This window comes from Callorhinus ursinus, unplaced genomic scaffold, assembly GCF_003265705.2.
Source record: "Callorhinus ursinus isolate GAN/ISIS: 27379988/994484 unplaced genomic scaffold, GSC_fseal_2.0 scaffold1, whole genome shotgun sequence".
NCBI classification, from domain to species: domain Eukaryota; kingdom Metazoa; phylum Chordata; class Mammalia; order Carnivora; family Otariidae; genus Callorhinus; species Callorhinus ursinus.
In genome coordinates, this window is record NW_027397063.1 from 46,691,984 (window position 1) to 46,708,284 (window position 16,301).

At 38.0% G+C, this 16,301-nt stretch overlaps 1 protein-coding gene across 1 annotated transcript in view; it reads right to left on the reverse strand.

Moving 5' to 3' along the window:
- The window catches only part of MORC1 (MORC family CW-type zinc finger 1), a 182,259-nt gene that overhangs the window by 103,228 nt on the left and 62,730 nt on the right, over positions 1-16,301 (reverse strand). The window contains exons 10-13 of the mRNA XM_025866329.2: positions 8,949-9,028; positions 8,145-8,215; positions 5,965-6,029; positions 2,121-2,264 (exon numbers count right to left, since the gene is read on the reverse strand). Coding sequence (XP_025722114.2) covers positions 2,121-2,264; positions 5,965-6,029; positions 8,145-8,215; positions 8,949-9,028 — 360 coding nt within the window. The remainder of the gene's footprint in view (positions 1-2,120; positions 2,265-5,964; positions 6,030-8,144; positions 8,216-8,948; positions 9,029-16,301) is intronic.

Below are 16,301 nucleotides of genomic sequence, written 5' to 3' on the forward strand. Positions count from 1 at the left end.
AAACTGTATTTTGCTACATAAAACTATGGTAATCTTAGGTATGTTTGGTCTCATAATAAAAAAAATCTCTTAATGCACACTGTTACTAAATTAATCTGACTCCTTTTTCAAACCTAAACCTTACATGGAAATCAGGGTGGGCGGGAAGAGGAGGCCTTTTAGCATTAGAAACCTCTAACAATGTTTTGCTGAAATAAACTGACATGACCCTCTTAATGATCTGGCCAAAGAGTCACTTTCTCCATCCTCATTTCATCTGTCAGGTTGGATTTTTCCTCATCATTGCAGAGGTCTGTGGGGTGCTTAGTGAATTCTACTAAAGGAACATAGGGCTGGATTATTCTGGAAAGTAACAGGTATCTGTCAGTGACTCTGATGGATAATTTTTTTTCAGATTTTTAGCAGCTTACAATGTATGTAACTTGGATATTTCTGCTTAGTGACAAAATATTCTGGTTATTTTCCCTGTTTTGGGAATGAGTATCCAGTTATCTAGCTCTCCCAACTTCCCTTGGCAAGGCACACAAACCAAGCCTTCCCATTGCGGAGCTGCTGCCTATGATGTTTTCCACTACTTTCCCCTTCCACACTGCCCTCCCTTCACTATTCATTCTGTAAGTCTACGTTTGGGCATCATTTCTTCCAGGAAGCCTGACTCAACTTCCCCCAGTTTGGCTGACTACCCCTCCCAATGCTCCTTCTGCACCTGATACTTGCCTATATATTCATCCATCCATCCATCTATCCATCCATAGCACCTGGCCCTATTCCAGGAACTAGGAATGCAGTATTGAACAAGAAGGTCCCTGCTTATGAAGTTTCTCTTATATTGAAGGGTAACAGGCAGTAAGGGTGACCAGATCATTTCAGATGGTATTAAGGGGTAGGAGGAAAATAAAGCAGGTGCTGTAACACGTGAAGAGTGGTAAGGTGGAGGGGCTGATGGTAGGGGCCAACTTGAATTAGACAGTCCAGGAAGACTTTCCTATGGAGGGAACTTTAGAGTTGGTGCCTAAGTAACACGCCAGGACCAGCAGTACAGAGATCTGAGGACAGAAGGTTCAAGGCAGAGGGAGGGCAGGCGCCAGGCACTAAGGCAGGAGCGAGCTTAGGATATGTGAGAAAAAGGAAGCTGCCGGTGTAAGGAGAAGGCTTGAGAAGGTGAGTAGGGCGGGGGCTGTCACGGAGCCCGGCAGAGGCCAGATCACTGGAAGACCATGGTAACCAGTTCTATTCAACATGCAGTGGGGTTTTAAGCAAGAGAGTAAACTAATTTTTTTTTAAAGATCATTCTCACTGTTTCCACAGAATATAAAAAAATATGTATTTATATACTGTCCCTTTCCCTGGATTGTAAGTTTCTTAGCAGAGGGTGGCAGGTGTTCCCCAGCTTGTCTGCAGAGCCTAGTGCACTGCCTGGCACATGATACTGCAACATGAGAGCCTGCAGAATGAACAAATGAATGAACTTCTAATTCCTCAAAAGTGAGAAATAAGATGAAAAATGTTCCCTTGAGCCATTCTACTAGTCACAATTATTGTGTTTGACCCCTAAGCCATTTTACTGGTCACAATTCCCTTGTCTGACTCTCTACATAATTGATGAAAGCAGCCCGTGGAGTTTCAGACCATCAGGAAAGCACCAGAATGTATTACTCTGGAAGCCAACTAGGCTGGAGAGTGTTAATAATACACGCTCATGAAGGTACCTGGCAAGAACTCACATGTGTTAAGGGTTGTACAAAATGTTAACAGGGTTGCTTTATAAGACTATGGATTTTTTTTCCTAAAATTTCTTTATTATGCTTGTATTATTTTTAAATTGGTAAAATATTAAGAACCTAACCTGAGTAGATGGTGCTAGAAACAGTAAAACATCAAGTTGCTCAGGAAATGTATTGAAAAAATTTCCCAAAGTATGCTTTTGCCTTAGGACAGGCATGCATCTCTGCCAATATTATAAATTAGGCAGATTAATGCCTGCATTTTGATGGGAAAGGTGACCAGAGGACAGGGCACCTGCTCCCATTATGATTAATCACTCATTTAACTCCACAGACAGAATCTTACTGCAGCCTCCCTCATGCTGCCTATGCCTCTGAAAACAAAAACATACTTACAAGGACTTCAGTTTCAACTGTGGGCCCACTTTCTCATGCATTTTGATCAGGCGGTTATTACTGTAAATGAACATCCCAGCTTGGCTTCGATTTTCTATGTTCACCCCAAAGAACAAGCACAGTGTCCTGGCTTTTTTTAATTCTCTGGCATTATATTTAGAAAAGTTAAAAAAAAAAGTTTTTATTAAATAAGAATATACAATTTACAAACTGCCAATAATTAAAATGGGAAGGTAAACATCAAAGAAACTATATATAAAATACCCAGGTATTTTGTTACTGGGGTCATGTTAACAGGGTTGCATTTTGTTGGTCAACATGCAATGGGGTTTTAAGCGAGAGAGTAAACTAATTTTTTTTTTTAAAGATCATTCTCACTGTCTCCACAGAATATAAAAAAATATGTATTTATATACTGCCCCTTTCCCTGGATTGTAAGTTTCTTAGCAGAGGGTATGTGTTCCTCAGCTTGTCTGCAGAGCCTAGTACACTGCCTGGCACATGATACTGCAACACAAGAGCCTGCAGAATGAACAAATGAATGAACTTCTAATTCCTCAAAAGTGAGAAATAAGATGAAAAATGTTCCCTTGAGCCATTCTACTTGTCACAATTATTGTGTTTGACCCCTAAGCCATTTTACTGGTCACAATTCCCCATGCATTTTGTTACTATATATAAACTACCCAGGGGAAATGTTACGGGGTCTAATATGTATGTACACTGCAGCATTTTTGAAATATGATGATTTGACTCTTTTAAAATTTAGTTATTTTTAACACTGGATGTGATTTCTAACTTTCAGCATGTCCTCAAGCCTCTCAATATCCTCTATAGATTAGAATGTGCCAAAAGATATTCTGTAGTTTTCTCTCCTTCTCCAAAATCAAAGGTAAATCAAAGTTAATAAGGCAAGTTTACAAGGGCAACAGACATGAGCTCCTGTTTTTCGGACTCTGTCCTGTTATCTTATGTTTTATGTAAGTTTTCTATTAAAAGTGGAAAAACAGAAATTGAGACACAGAAGAATATGATAGAAACAACCGTAGTAACAGGAGGCTGCTTGGAGCCATGAAAAGTGCCTGGATGTAAGAATCGGAAAGACAGGGCGCCTGAGTGGCTCAGTTGGTTAAGCAACTGCCTTTGGCTCAGGTCATGATCCTGGAGTCCCGGGATCAAGTCCCACATCGGGCTCCCTGCTCAGCGAGGGGTCTGCTTCTCCCTCTGACCCTCTTCCCTCTCATGCTCTCTATCTCTCATTCTCTCTCTCTCAAATAAATAAATAAAATCTTTAAAAAAAGAATCGGAAAGATGGAGCTGGCTTCAAATATAAGCTCATCTCTGTAATAACCGTGTAATAACTATGGATGAGTCACTTCAACTGTCTGTCTCATCTGAAAAATGCATACCTAGCCATTTTGGAGGCTGTGAGGACTAAAAGAGAGAATGTTAAGTATAAACCTGGAACACACTAGGTGCCTCATGAGCAATGTTATTTTCCTTTCCCTATCAAGAATGCTAATATAATTCTTCCCCTCTACACATTCTGTAGCTCTCCTCATTCCACAAAAACAGCCTTTTCTTTTCAAATTTACGATAACGTGCCATTATGACTGACATAACATGCTTACTGGACTGGTTAAATACATCTATCGTTAGTGGGCAAAGAAAAAGTCCTAATAGTTCTTCTATCTAGACAGGATATACAGAGTACATTAGACTTTAAAGGAAGTTATTGACTTGGATTAACATAGTATATATTTTTTTTAATTTTATTTATTTTTGAGAGAGAGAGAATAACAGAGAGAGAGAATGAGAGGGGGAGAGGGGTGAGGGTCAGAAGGAGAAGCAGACTCCCCGCTGAGCAGGGAGCCCGATGCGGACTCGATCCCGGGACTCCGGGATCATGACCTGAGCCAAAGGCAGTTGCTTAACCAACTGAGCCACCCAGGTGCCCCAACATAGTATTTATTTTTTAAGCACATACATGTTGGGTCAAATAAATACAAATCACACTTTTTCCCACATATGTATACTAAATATTAAATCCTTACTCTTCAATAAAAAAGAATACTATGTAAGGGACCCCAAAACAGGGTGTTGCAGGATATTACATAATCACGCTGCAATAGTAAGTGGCATACTGATTGTCTTTAATTTTTTTTAAAAAAAAGCATTTTGGGAGCACCCAGTTGGCACCATTGGTTTAAGCGTCCAACTCTTGGTTTCAGTTCAGGTCATGATCTCAGCGTCGTGAGATCAAGCCTGGTGTTGGGCTCTGTGCTCAGTGGGGAGTCTGCTTGAGATTTTCTCTCTCCCTCATGCTTTCTGTGTGTGTGTGTGTGTGTGTGTGTGTGTGTGTGTTTCTCTCAGAATCAATAAATCTTTTAAAAAAATCAATCATAAATTAAAAAGCATTTTGTTCTAAAAGCAAGTTCATACCAACTAACTGGCATTGTTATTAATTAAATGTAGATCAATCACCTTTCATGCATATCAATGTAACTACAAATAATTCACAAACCAGATTTTTCTTTCTGAAAACTTTAAAGCGGCCTTTGCTATGGAAACAGCCCAAGCATCCATCAATTGATGAATGGATAAAGATGGAGTGTGCATATATATATATATATACATATATATATATATACACACATATGTGTGTATGTGTGTGTGTGTGTGTGTACACACAATGGAATACGACTCAGCCACAAAAACAGTGAAACCTTGCCATTTGCAACAGCATGGATGGATCTAGAGGGTATAATGCTAAGTGATATAAGTCAGTCAGAGAAAGACAAATACCATATGATTTCACTCATAAGTGGAATTTAAGAAACAAATGAGCAAAGGGAAAAAAAAAAAGAGAGAGGCAAACCAAGAAACAGACTTTTAACTACAGAGAACAAACTGATGGTTACCAGAGGGGAGGGGGTGGGGGATGGGGGAAATAGGTGATGGGGATTAAGGAGGGCACCTTCTGTGATGAGCACCGGTGATGTATGGAAGTGCTGAATCACTATATTGTACACTTGAAACTAATATAACATTGTATGTTAACTAACTGGAATTTAAATAAAAACTTTTAAAAAATAAAGAGGACTTTGCTTTTTAATAAAGATTTCTATGAGATTTATTTAGTATTTATTTTTATAAATGCATAGTTAACATTTCAAATTTCAGTTTTGAGGAAAGTTATGGTTATATAGCACTCCACAGTTCACAAAAGATAATTCTGTAAACTAGTAATACTTCCTTAAAAGTATGTTTCTCAAAGTTATCCCAGTTTTCAGAGTCTGACCTTACTTAGACAACACTGAATATTCTCAGTTTAACTTGTTTAATACCCGAGCCGGAGACCAAGTCAACTTTACAAATGGAAATAATGGTTCTGTAAGTTAGGCTTGCTATTTTTATTTTAACTATAGTGATATATTTATTTGAAACATTTTCAATTTTAAATTTTAAGCAGTACTAAAAGTGAAAAGAAATCAGGACCAACCCTCCAAAGGCTTCTATCTGCCAAAGGATACAGAGAAAGTAGTCAGCTGATCCTCTGGGCAGAGTTACTTCCTCAACTGGACACTGAGCTAATTTTTCACTCTGTATTCAGAAGTTTTAACATTATGTAAACACATGTATGCACGCAAATATATATTTTATAAATACTCTCATTGATTATGTGGTTGGGGGATTTTGACCATATTATGCTTAATATAATAACATGTCATAGGCTGAGAAAGAGACATTATCACATTAACCACCAAATCTATCTCCTCAGAAATCAGAATTTGTTTTATCAAAGTGCAGAGGATTCTGGTGAACGGAAAATCTTACATCTTACCTCTGTTTCTCTTTAAGAATCTTATGCTTTGCTTCTACATCTTCCAAAGCTTTCTGTAATACGTCCTGGAGAAGTACATTTGGTTAGGAGAGAACATAATTCTATTAAATTAATGAAAGCTGAGCTGATATTTATTATCCTATTATCCAAATGTTTCACAAGGGTAATAGTGATAGGTCACATTGCCTAATGCAATTGTACCATGGTAGACACTCAATAAATACTTGATAAATGATTCAGTTCCAGTAGCTAAGAGCCACACCAAATCCTAGCCCATGGTTCTCTTTTTGCATATATTCCAATGTTCTCTCTCTGCCTTTTAGAAAAGAGCCATTGCTCCCTGTAAGATCACACTGGCTTTCACACAAATTACACAAAAGCTTAGCAAAGTCTGACTTTTGTCTGTGAGAACAACAACAAAAAATGCTAAATCACGTGATCAATCACTAAAGCTTCTTCAGGAAAAACAAAGTTGCTATTAAAAACTTCTGTCAATCACCATAAAAAAAGTTCTCCTTTATATCAAGTTCCAGATACCCCGAATACTCCCCAAGCTGTCCCTTTATAGGACAGCCCAACCCTAGGCGTTCTCCCTTTCAGAGTACCTCAATATCAATGCCCACCTCTCTTTCTTATCTTGTCTTTTAATTTGATCTACTGGCTCATTCACTGCCCTATCTCTAGTATGCTCTAACCAGGAGAAAAGAAATAAGGCATTGTTATTATTTCACAAATAACAACAGATTTTTAATGTGCTCCATCCACCTGATGTGAAAGTTGGGCATCTCATTTGGTGAGTATACCACTCACTGAACATTATTCTCACTGACTTTAAAGTAAAAGCAAACGGTAAAATGATTGTTATTTCACTTCATCACATGCAACCACTCAACTGCCTCGAGAATTTAAGAGGTTGGAAGCCAAGGTCATTCTGCTTTGCTCTCTTTGCTGAGCAACAAAGCAAGGTGGTCAAAGACCTCCCCACCCCTCCTGTCAATGCACTCAGAACACAGAGCAAAGAGGCAGTGAGAGGTAAGGCTACGGCAAGAAGCAAGCAGGGTCCTGACCCATTAGAGTCTGTTTCTCTTGTCTCTCAAATACATAAAGCCAAGGAAATTGATTTCTTCGAGACAAAATTTAAAAAACTTAAGCCTTTCTTCAAAAGTCAATAACAGTAAGATAGGTCTATGTTTACCTTAAAATAAGAATTGAAAAGAAAAAAAGTTGGAGAATTTTGGGAAAGCCATAGGGTAACTTTGGGGCATTACCAGGTGCTACTCTTTGATTTCATTCCCTATTCATGATCTTTAGATATGAGGGAGCTCTGTATCAGACACAGCCCTTGTCCTTGAAAATTCAAGGGCATACCACAGAAAGGATTCATATACTGAGTCTGCAGAAAAGAATGAAGGAAAGGTGAAGTGAGGTATTTTTTTCTCCCTACACCTTGGTATTCCTTTATATACAAGCAAATAAAAGGTTGCTTCATAATTCACCATGGTAGAAAGCTTTTACCACATTTTTGGTAAAAGCTGGCAAACTTACAATTCATGTCCTGCAGCAATATTCTTTTCCTTAGTTGCCATACATTGTAATTAATAATAATAGTTCTTTATAACCTATCTTACTCATGGGCGTATTGCAAGGATTACAGAAAATGTTTATGAACTGTGTGGAGCAACTCATAAGAAAAGAGCTTTGTAAGCTGGAAGTACTGTTATTAATATTCATAATTATAGCACATAATTCCTAGCACCAGAAAAAAGGATGGCTTATTAGTCTTCTCCTTGCTTTCCCCATTTATTCAGGTCTGTAAGGAGCAATAATTTGAAAAGATATTTTCAAGGAAACTTGATAGGCTAGTTTTCTCTGCTAGTTTTTCATTATTTTCTCCTTTTCTCTTATTACTTTTCATTTTAAAGAAATAAGCTGCGGTACTCGTCCCCACTGTTCCAAATTCACCCCACGTTGCTTATCTTTGCTCTCAGACTCAGCCTTCTCTCACTGCTGACGCTTCTCTCCTTTCTCTGCACGCCTCTGTTCTGTTTACCTGGGTGAAAATCAGCTTAAGCTTCTGAGCTTGTCTGTGTTTATAAGTTTAGGAAGTAAATGGTAAGAGACAACTGTGTGCAGGAAAAAGCAAAGGACACTTTACCATTTAAGAAGACTATGTGTCATACCTTGGCAGAAGACAAAGAAGTCCTGTCAGGCCAGTTTACTGTGATTTGTGCCTCTTTCAACACGAGTTCAGCTGGAAGCAGAAGCAAGATAATTATAACACCAGGAAATTCCTTCAAGCAATTTTAAATGAGTGTTATATATATGTATGTATACACACACACACACACACACACACACACACACACACACACCCCTTATGGCTGTGACCAGTGAGAATGGCTTATAGACAATAATCCCAGAAAATCCTATATTCCTTCCATAGCTCTCACACCTGCCAGGTGGAGACAGCCACACTGGGCCTCCTCTTAGACATTACAGTTGACAGGGCATAACTTTATACATACAAATTAAAGAGTTATGACTGAATGTTTGGCTGACTGAAAATTCTCTAAAATCCATGAAATATAGATTAAAGTTATTCCTTGCTCCTGGACCACTGGGAAAGCATGGCTTTGTCCTCATTGTGACCAAGGCGGGGGGGGGGGGGGGGGGGAGTAGTGAATGTGTAGAACATTCCTTCTTAAAGTACATGTAATGCTAGTCTCTAAAATGATCTAACTCAGCACCATGCCAACCAGAATTTCTTATATCAATATACATCAATCTCGTTCCAAGTGTGTACTTGGAATAATAGTAAATAATAAGATATAGCAATATATGTTATAATAATAAATAACACCATAATTAAACAAAGCTAGAGATAGAAAAATGTGTTATGAAGTTCCTGAGAGGCAGAAATTTGATTACCTGTGGTCATTCCTACAACGCTAGAACAGTACATATCTCAGAATAAGTGCACATACCAATCTTGACTGCTTCTTCTGCCTTTTTAACTTCATTTTTAAATGCTCCTTTAAAAGAAGATGTGACAAATAGATACTTTCTGAAAAGAAAAAAGAAAGAACATAATCAAGTCAGATTATCATTTTTAAGTACATAATACTTAGAGAATATTCTTCAGGAAGAATATATACTCAGATATATATAATTATTAAGAAAGATTCATGGAATAAGTTGCATCCAACTGATAAACCAGCAAATTTTATACCTAGGAAGAAATTCCTTGCCTTTTAATACTTGGCAATTTTGCTTTAGTAAGGGAACTTCAGGAGAGAGACAACAAAATTTCTACCCATACAAATGTTCATTTATACATATAAAATAAGATAATTTTCTTAAAAAGAAAAATTTCTATGTAACAGATCCATTATCAAAGCTTCTAGTTAATATATATAACCCTCCTACTCAGGTCATAGACACTGAGGATGTCTATGGATAGGATAAACCAGTTCTCCCAGTCCCAAACAGCTATCTTTAACTAAAATGTTCAGAAACACACATTACCATTTTAAACTACCAAAACATATTTTCTACTTTATTGCTCAAGAAGCTTGTTTTCAAAGCCTGTTGCTTCAGTGAGAGAATGGTACTCTAGAACAATCAAGGAAAAGGAATAAACAAATAAATACATTAAAAACAATTATATGTATACCTTATCTGTATACCTCATTCTGTAACTTTTGCCTTTTACCCCTATAGACCCTGGAGCTCACCATTCTCTGATACGTTCCGTGTTTAGAAAGGTTCAGCCAGAGATGGAGAGAGACCTGCAGATCATCCCTGGAAGCCAAAATGTCTTCAGACATCTAAAAAGAGGCATTTGCTCAGGCAGAGGGAGAGTCTAAATCTATATGCCCCTGGGGCACCTGGGTGGTTCAGTTGGTTAAGCATCTGACTCTTGATCTGGGCTCAGGTCATGATCTCAGGGTCTTGGGATCAAGCCCTGCATCAGGCTCACTGCTCAGTGGGAAGCCTGCTTCTCCTCTCCCTTTGCCCCTCCACCTGCTCTTGCACGTGCTCTTTCTCTCTCAAATAAAATCTTAAAAAAAAAAAAAAGAAAGAAGTAGAAAGATAAATTCCTTTTCTTAAGACTCTGAAGGATTTGTTGAAGTTTGTCCAGTTACCTACATGAAAAGGCTTAAATGTTAAAAAAATAAATGTCATCCTATATTCATCTACTTAGGTGGTTTAATGAACAGCTCAAGTTATAATAACTAGTCTCTTTATGACTAACTTTAATGTTCATTTCTGATGAAATTATGGTTAACCACAAGAAAGGAACACCCACAAAATCTAAGGTAAAGTAATTCTCAGTTTTTTCCCTTAATTTTCTTCTAAAATGAACATTATTCATTTAAGTCATAACCAAGGTATATTCCAAATCAGTCTCTATTACACTTAGAAAACAGCAAAACCTAGGTTTTGAAGTAAAAAATTATTGGTCTCTATCTACTGGAATTACCATTTTTTTAAATCACATATTAATCACATAATTAATCTGGTATGTATCACTCATTTTAAATCATTTTTTAAATAAAGTGAAATTAAGGAGAAACTTTGAACAATGAAGTGATCCTTTAAAAATGTTATAAACTATTCAAGCATTTTATAGACTCTGTGTTTATAGCCCTAGAAAGTAAAAGTGTCACAGAAGGTGCCAACTACGCATTAGTGCTTAATTTTAAACAGCAAACACCAACAAAACATGTGCTTCCTTCGTAGTCTGCGTCACTGAGGCAAACTGGTCCCAGATGATCCAGAACATCTCAGATGATCTGTATACTTTCACAATTTAAACTTTACAATTGTTCATAACAATTCTAAAAAATTAACAAAGAAATATGTGTACTTGTGGAAATTCAGTGTAATGAATATGCCCATCCTCATAAGAGAAGAATTTTTGGTCAATCCGCATCCATAATCAGGACTCTACCTCAGCTGAACACTTCTAATTTTTCCTACTGGTGGACTCTTGCCTTTAAAATAAAAATGCCTTTAAAAGCCAGAGCAATGCATGCCCTGGGGGACGAGGGAGAAAATCCATCCAGCTGTCTATTCCTCCTTCCTTGCTGCTGAGGGCAGGGGAAGGGCCTCTGGGCCTCCAGTTCCTCAGGGGTTAGAACTCTTTCCAAACCCATCTCCCAAACTTCACCTTTACTCGACACTTCTGCCCCCGATGCTCAGCTGCAGTCTTCACCCCCATATTATTTCTGCCTTCTCTCTAAACCACCACGTTCTGCCACATTTTAGGCCTTCACTCTCCCTCACCTATTTCACCTTCTACCTCCCTGTTTCTTTCCATCAGTGAAGTTGCATTCAAATATTTGATGTTCACTTTCTACATAAAACAATTTATTGAAGACTTTCTTCTGAAGAAGCTGAAAAAACATAAGGTCAATGAAAATATTGAGGGAAATGAAAACTAAAACAATATAAATGTTTTGCTCCTTAGGGTGGTAAAAATGAAAAAAAGAAAATATTGTTAATAACAAGTGTAGATTTGGAACCAGACAAAAGGGCACTTGGTGTAAGAATCTTGGGTCAACAAAACCAAAAGATGACCGACAGAATGGGAGAAGATATTTGCAAATGACATATCAGCTAAAGGGCTAGTATCCAAAATCTATAAAGAACTTACCAAACTCAAAACCCAAAGAACAACTAATCCAATCAAGAAATGGGCAGAAGACAGGAACAGACATTTTTCCAAAGAAGACATCCAAAGGGCCAACAGACACATGAAAAAGTGCTCAACATCGCTCGGCATCAGGGAAATCCAAATCAAAATCTCAATGAGATACCACCTTACACCAGTCAGAATGGCTAAAATTAACAAGTCAGGAAATGACAGATGCTGGCAAGGATGCAGAGAAAGGGGAACCCTCCTACACTGTTGGTGGGAATGCAAGCTGGTGCAGCCACTCTGGAAAACGGTATGGAGGTTCCTCAAAAAGTTGAAAATAGAGCTACCCTACGACCCAGCAACTGCACTACTGGGTATTTACCCCAAAGATACAAATGTAGTGATCCGAAGGGGTACGTGCACCCCAATGTTTGTAACAGCAATGTCCACAATAGCTAAACTATGGAAAGAGCCAAGATGTCCATCAACAGATGAATGGACAAAGAAGATGTGGTGTGTATATATATATATATATGTATATGTATATATATATATATGTGGTGTGTATATACATATATACACACACACACACTGGAATATTATGCAGCCATCAAAGAAATGAAATCTTGCCATTTGCAATGACATAGATGGAACTAGAGGGTATTATGCTAAGCGAAATAAGTCAACCGGAGAAAGACATGTATCATATGACCTCACTGATTTGAGGAATTCTTAATCTCAGGAAACAAACTGAGGGTTGCTGGAGTGGTCGGGGGTGGGAGGGATGGGGTGGCTGGGTGATAGACATTGGGGAGGGTATGTGCTATGGTGAGCGCTGTGAATTGTGTAAGACTGGTGAATCACAGACCTGTACCTCTGAAACAAATAATACATTATATGTTAAAAAAAAAAAAAAACGAAGATAGTAGGAAGGGAAAAATGAAGGGGGGGAATCGGAGGGGGAGACGAACCATGAGAGACTATGGACTCTGAGAAACAAACTGAGGGTTCTAGAGGGGAGGGGGTGGAGGGATAGGTTAGCCTGCTGATGGGTATTAAAGAGGGCACGTATTGAATAGAGCACTGGGTGTTATACGCAAACAATGAATCATGCAACATTACATCAAAAACTAATAATGTATGATGATTAACATAACATAATAAAATAAAATTTAAAAAAAAAGCATAAATTGGGTCTTCTTTTTGGAGGGCAAATTAATGGTGCACCCATCAAAATTAATGGTGTACCTATCTTCTAACTCAGAAATTTACTTTTGTAGTCTGTTCCATAGAAATAACGGTATATTAGCATAAATATACATCTGACCAATGATGTCCAAGCATGTCCAGTTTAGCACTGTAACAATAAAAACTCTAAAAATCTTAAATACATACAGTAAAGTTAAATAAGCCATAGAGTACTATATAATACATTTAAAAAATGACAGAGAAAGGTCTCCAAGAGATAATTTTTAAGTGAAAAGAGCAAGCTGCATATGAATTTTATGTTTTAAAAAAGAATTCTATGTATAAATGTGTTTGTGCACACACGCACGTGTGTATGTAAACGTGTGTAAGACAATCTGGAAGAGTAGTTATTAAACTTCTAGCAGAGGTTCCCATTTGGGGAGATTATGGATTGCTAGAGCACAGAGTGAATGAAAACTGGTAAAGGGGGATTTTAGTTATTTGATTTTTTTTCCCAATAATCTAACTGTATTTGAATTTTTATTAATTTCACACTTTTAAGAGCAAAACAGTACTCCTCCCCCTCAAGAGAAATAAAAATATGAAAACACAGAGTAATTTTTAAGGTTTTATGTTGCAGATGTATAGAGTATAGCATAACAAAGCATTTTGAGTGACTATTTCAATCATAACCACCAGCATAAATTAGAACTTTTACTGGCATTAATATTCACATGTACAAAATTTGTGAAAGACATTTTGGCTAATACAAAATATAGCATTTTAAGTTTCTGAGTTGGTAAAACAGACTACAAGTAAAGAAAACTACAGTTCCTAACTTTTATAAAATGCAGAAAATATTAGTCCATGGTTAACTATGTTGCAGTATTCACGATCATATTTACTCCCTTTTTAAAAATTATGTGAGTTTATCTGGTTTAGTCATACTATAAAATAGTTATAGTCCTTAATTATTCATCAAAACATGTAATGAGGCATGATCAAACATTTTCTGGCCAGTATAATGTTGATAGCTAGACCTGGATGTCAAATGGACCACTCAAACTCAGTACGTCCACAACGGGTAGACAGAACCTCATTCACCATCACTGTCCCCCCTACCCAGCATCTTCCCTATCATTCCTAAGATTCTGCTCAGGCAAAAAACTTAGAAGTCATCCATGACTCCTCCTTTCCTCTCCAGTCCACATCCAAGCCATCAGCAATTCTTGCTAGCTCTGTCTTTACAGCGCATCTATAATCTGAACACTCACTCCTCATGACTCCACCACTACCACTCCAGGTTAGGCCACAGTCATTTCTTACCTGGAATACAGGAATGGTAGCCTACGTCAACTCCCTTCCTCCTTTCTTATCCCATAAAATCAGTTCTCCACTCAGCAGCCAGAATAACCTTTTTTTAAAACATAGATCAAGTAATGCTGCTTTTTCTCAAAACTCTTGACATTCTCAATGCAACCACTCCTTGCCATGCTGCTCAAGGCCCTACAGGATCTGCCCCCATCTACCTCTTCTCTTCCCCATCACCATGCTCTAGCTATACACACCTTCTTAGCCTACCTTTACACTTAACTCTCCTCTCTTCCTGGACACATCTTCCCATAAAGTTCTTGCATGACTCACTGTGGTATCCACCCTCCAAGACGACCTCTAAGCATTTACCCCCCAGGATTCATGCCTTTGTGTAGTGCCCTCCCACGCTGAATCCAGGCTGGCCAGTGTGACCAAAAGAACATGGTAGAAGTGATGGTATGTGACTTTTGAAGCTAGGTTCTAAAAGATGGCAGTTTCTACTTTGTTCTCTTGAATTACTCACTCTGGTAGTAGCCTGTCCCTTTGCCATGAAAACACTCAGGAAGCTCTGTGCAGTGGCCCCTTTAAAGAGGAACCAACCTGCCAGCCATGTGAGTCAGCCACCTTGGAAGCGTATCCTCTAGTTGCCCTCAAGCCTTCAGGAACCCCAGCCAAAATGTCTCAGCAACTTCATGAGGGATCCCAAGATTAAAGCACCCAACAGAACCACTCTCCAATTACTGACCTATAGAAACCGAGGAATAACTAATGGTTACTTTTATTTATAAGCCACTAAATTGAGGGGTGATATGTTACACAAGGGTAGATAGCACATCCACTCTCTCAGTTTAATGAGCTCTCTGCTCAAAGGTTACTTACTTAGAACTAACCCCTTTCCTTGATTTCCCATCTAGAACAGTTATCCGACACCTCCCCTCTTAGCTCTTTATTTCCTCACCTACATTGTTTCTTTCCGTAGAACTTAGAATTGCCCACTATTTTATTCATTTTTTATTTATTCTTTGCCTATTGTTTTTTCTCCACTAGAATGTAAGCTTTATGAGGACAGGAATTTTCTGTCGTTGCTTGTGCTGAATCCCAAATGCCTACGACATTGCCTCGCATAGGGTTGTCATTCCATCCACCTGTCATTATTCATTTGTATAGCAACAACTAATGTTGAATGTTTATTTGCAAATATGTCAAGAACTGCACCGAGTATTTTCATGTTTAAAACAAAACCCATTTTTATTTCAATCCTCACCACAACCCTAAGTGGCAGAGGAATTCCCAGTGCACAGTGGGGAAGAGCCAGGCTCAAGCCATTGCCAAAAGTCCACAACTAGTAAATGACAAAATCAAAACTCACATCCACGTTTGGCTGATCCAAATTTTGTTTGCAACTACTACCATATACCAAACATTAAATAATTAAGATTATACAAATTCATGAAGGGACACATAAGATGCACAATTTGCAAAAGAGATACTTTTAAAGTATTATTAATCTATTTAGGTGGGTGGGATGTGAGGGGGTAGGACGCATCCCCCCAAAACTGAAAGACCATCCAACAAGCATAGTAGTGCAGAGCAGTCAACAACAACCCATAAACTTAGTGTCCCTGAATAACTTAGAAAGAACAATGCTGCTCCTACGAAAGCTCAGGATGACTCCAATTCCATGTCGTTTGGGCTCCTTTCAGTGTTATGGGTCTATGGCAAAACAGTTTTAATGAAGAATGAAGATCTTCGGACACTTTAGCTCTGTCTCCCTTAAAGAGCTTTCAGAAGTGACCATTTTACATCTGTCTTTAGACCTAATGTGCAGAGATAATAATGCCTGTATAAATCTGAGAGCTCTCTCTCTACTAAAGCTGAAGAATTCAAAGCCAAAGAAAATCAGTACTAAAATCAAGTAACATGGCCATATATTGTCTGTATTATACAAACAAACAATAATTAAGACTTCAAGAAATACAGACTTACAAAACCTTTAAGTTGAAAAAGACCTGAGAAATCACCTAGCTAAAATTCTTCCAAAAGTAATAATTTCTTCTATAATCTTGACTCTTCCAGGGCAAATCTGTCCTCATCTTGGGTGGGATTACCTTCCACTGTTTAAGAGCATGAATTTTATTAATCTCATGCCACACTCAATGGCCCTCTCTGAGTTGCTATACCTCATGCCATG